The sequence below is a fragment of the Engraulis encrasicolus genome, chromosome 3, assembly GCF_034702125.1.
Source record: "Engraulis encrasicolus isolate BLACKSEA-1 chromosome 3, IST_EnEncr_1.0, whole genome shotgun sequence".
NCBI lineage: Eukaryota > Metazoa > Chordata > Actinopteri > Clupeiformes > Engraulidae > Engraulis > Engraulis encrasicolus.
In genome coordinates, this window is record NC_085859.1 from 36,281,675 (window position 1) to 36,283,398 (window position 1,724).

The 1,724-nt window shown below is 48.7% G+C and overlaps 1 protein-coding gene across 1 annotated transcript in view; it reads left to right on the forward strand.

The window, feature by feature from the left end:
• Positions 1-1,040, forward strand: part of LOC134446056 (regulator of G-protein signaling 3-like) — a 42,497-nt gene extending 41,457 nt beyond the window's left edge. Inside the window, exons 16-17 of the mRNA XM_063195292.1 lie at positions 1-136; positions 789-1,040. The exon at positions 1-136 is cut by the window's left edge and continues 31 nt beyond it. Coding sequence (XP_063051362.1) covers positions 1-136; positions 789-983 — 331 coding nt within the window. The 3' untranslated portion in view covers positions 984-1,040. The remainder of the gene's footprint in view (positions 137-788) is intronic.
• Positions 1,041-1,724: the final 684 nt, after the last annotated feature.

A 1,724-nucleotide genomic window follows, 5' to 3' on the forward strand; every position in this document is an offset into this window, starting at 1 on the left:
AACGGAGTTCAGCGAGGAGAACCTGGACTTCTGGCTCTCCTGCGAGGACTTCAAGCAGCTCAAGTCCCACACTAAGATGACCTCCAGAGCCAAGAAGATCTTCGCCGAACACGTCTCCATTCAGGCCACCAGAGAGGTAAGCACTACGCAACTGTCAGTGCGCGCGCTCGCGTGTGTGTGTGAGCGTGTGCGCGTGTGCGCGTGTGCACATATGTATATTGTACAGTATGTCAAAGCTTTGTGTGTGTGTGTGTGTGTGTGTGTGTGTGTGTGTGTGTGTGTGTGTGTGTGTGTGTGTGTGTGTGTGTGTGTGTGTGTGTGTGTGTGTGTGTGTGTGTGTGTGTGTGTGTGTGTGCGTGCGTGCCGCACGCATATCTAATATGCCACAGCTGTGTGCGTGTGCACATGCATGTTGTTTGTATGTGCATGCATTCAACATTCAATTATTTTTCATCAAGTTCAGAAAAAATCTTGAAGGTGCTCTTTGGTGTTGGGGAAAAAAAATAACGTCTTATCAAAAAGGAGTCCAAGACACTCTTCTTGTGAAATCCTGTTTGAGCAGTGCCCTGAAGAAGACTCTGCGCCGCTAAGCGTGGTTCTCTGCCCTCATGATTTGAAACCTAATAGCCATGTTTCAATACAGGCTTTTAAATATTTTTTGCCTTGGACTTTTTTGACAAGACATTCAATTATTATTGTTTGCGTGTGCATGCATGCCTGTGTGTGTGCACGCACATGCACGTGTGCCTATGAATATGACAAATCTTTTTGGTTTTGTCTCCTTGCAGGTCAACCTGGACTCATACACCAGAGAACAGACCCGCGAGAACCTGGAGAGCGTGAGCCTGTCGTGTTTCGAGCTGGCGCAGTGTCGCATCTACGGCCTGATGGAGCGGGACTCCTACCCCCGCTTCCTGCGCTCTGACCTCTACCTGGAACTGACCAATCAGAAGAGGCCCAGCTCCATGCCTGACCTATCCTGAGCAGCCGCCTCCACCCCCACAACAACAAAAAAGGAATAAACAAAATCAGTAACTGCATTCGTCTCGCTCGGTTCAAGTTCAACCACAACTAAAAGTCTCCACATCATCCGGATTTGGGACTGCTAGAAGTTCGTGTGTGTGTTTTGAAGCCGCATTGGCAGCAGTCTACGGATGTGTTCAGGAAGTGAATCATCCGAGCTGTAGTGCTGTCTATGATGCTGCTGTCAAGTCGTGCTGTTGCTGCTCCACACTGCCCCCCAGTGGGGTAGTGAGGGAGTATTTCTCGGAGACTGAGAGAGAGACTTGAGCAGGAGGTTGGAACTGAAGGGACCCAGACAGAGAGAAACTGTTAACAGGTGGCAGCTAAAAGGCTAAACTGCTGCTAACCTGGAGGTGAGGTGGAGGACTTGGAGGTTGGGGACACATTTTTTTGCCCCCAAAACATGCACGGTGTCATTACGAAGGGTGACAGGTTGGGGATTTTATTTCTCCACAGGCGTCGGGCTGTCTGTCGTGAGGAGAGTGTGTGACACAGAGAGAGTTAAGGTCATGTCGAAACTAGTGGTGTTGAAGGCGAGGTACTGCTATGGTGTGATATCTAAAAAGTCCGCTGTCTTTGGCAAATGGAGTTTGTTGTTGTTATTTTTTTGTTTTGGTACAGTGAGTGATCTATCCAGATTGCCCAGCACCATCGAGTTAGACAGCACACATGTATTATTTCCTCCAAGTTGGTTTCAGAAG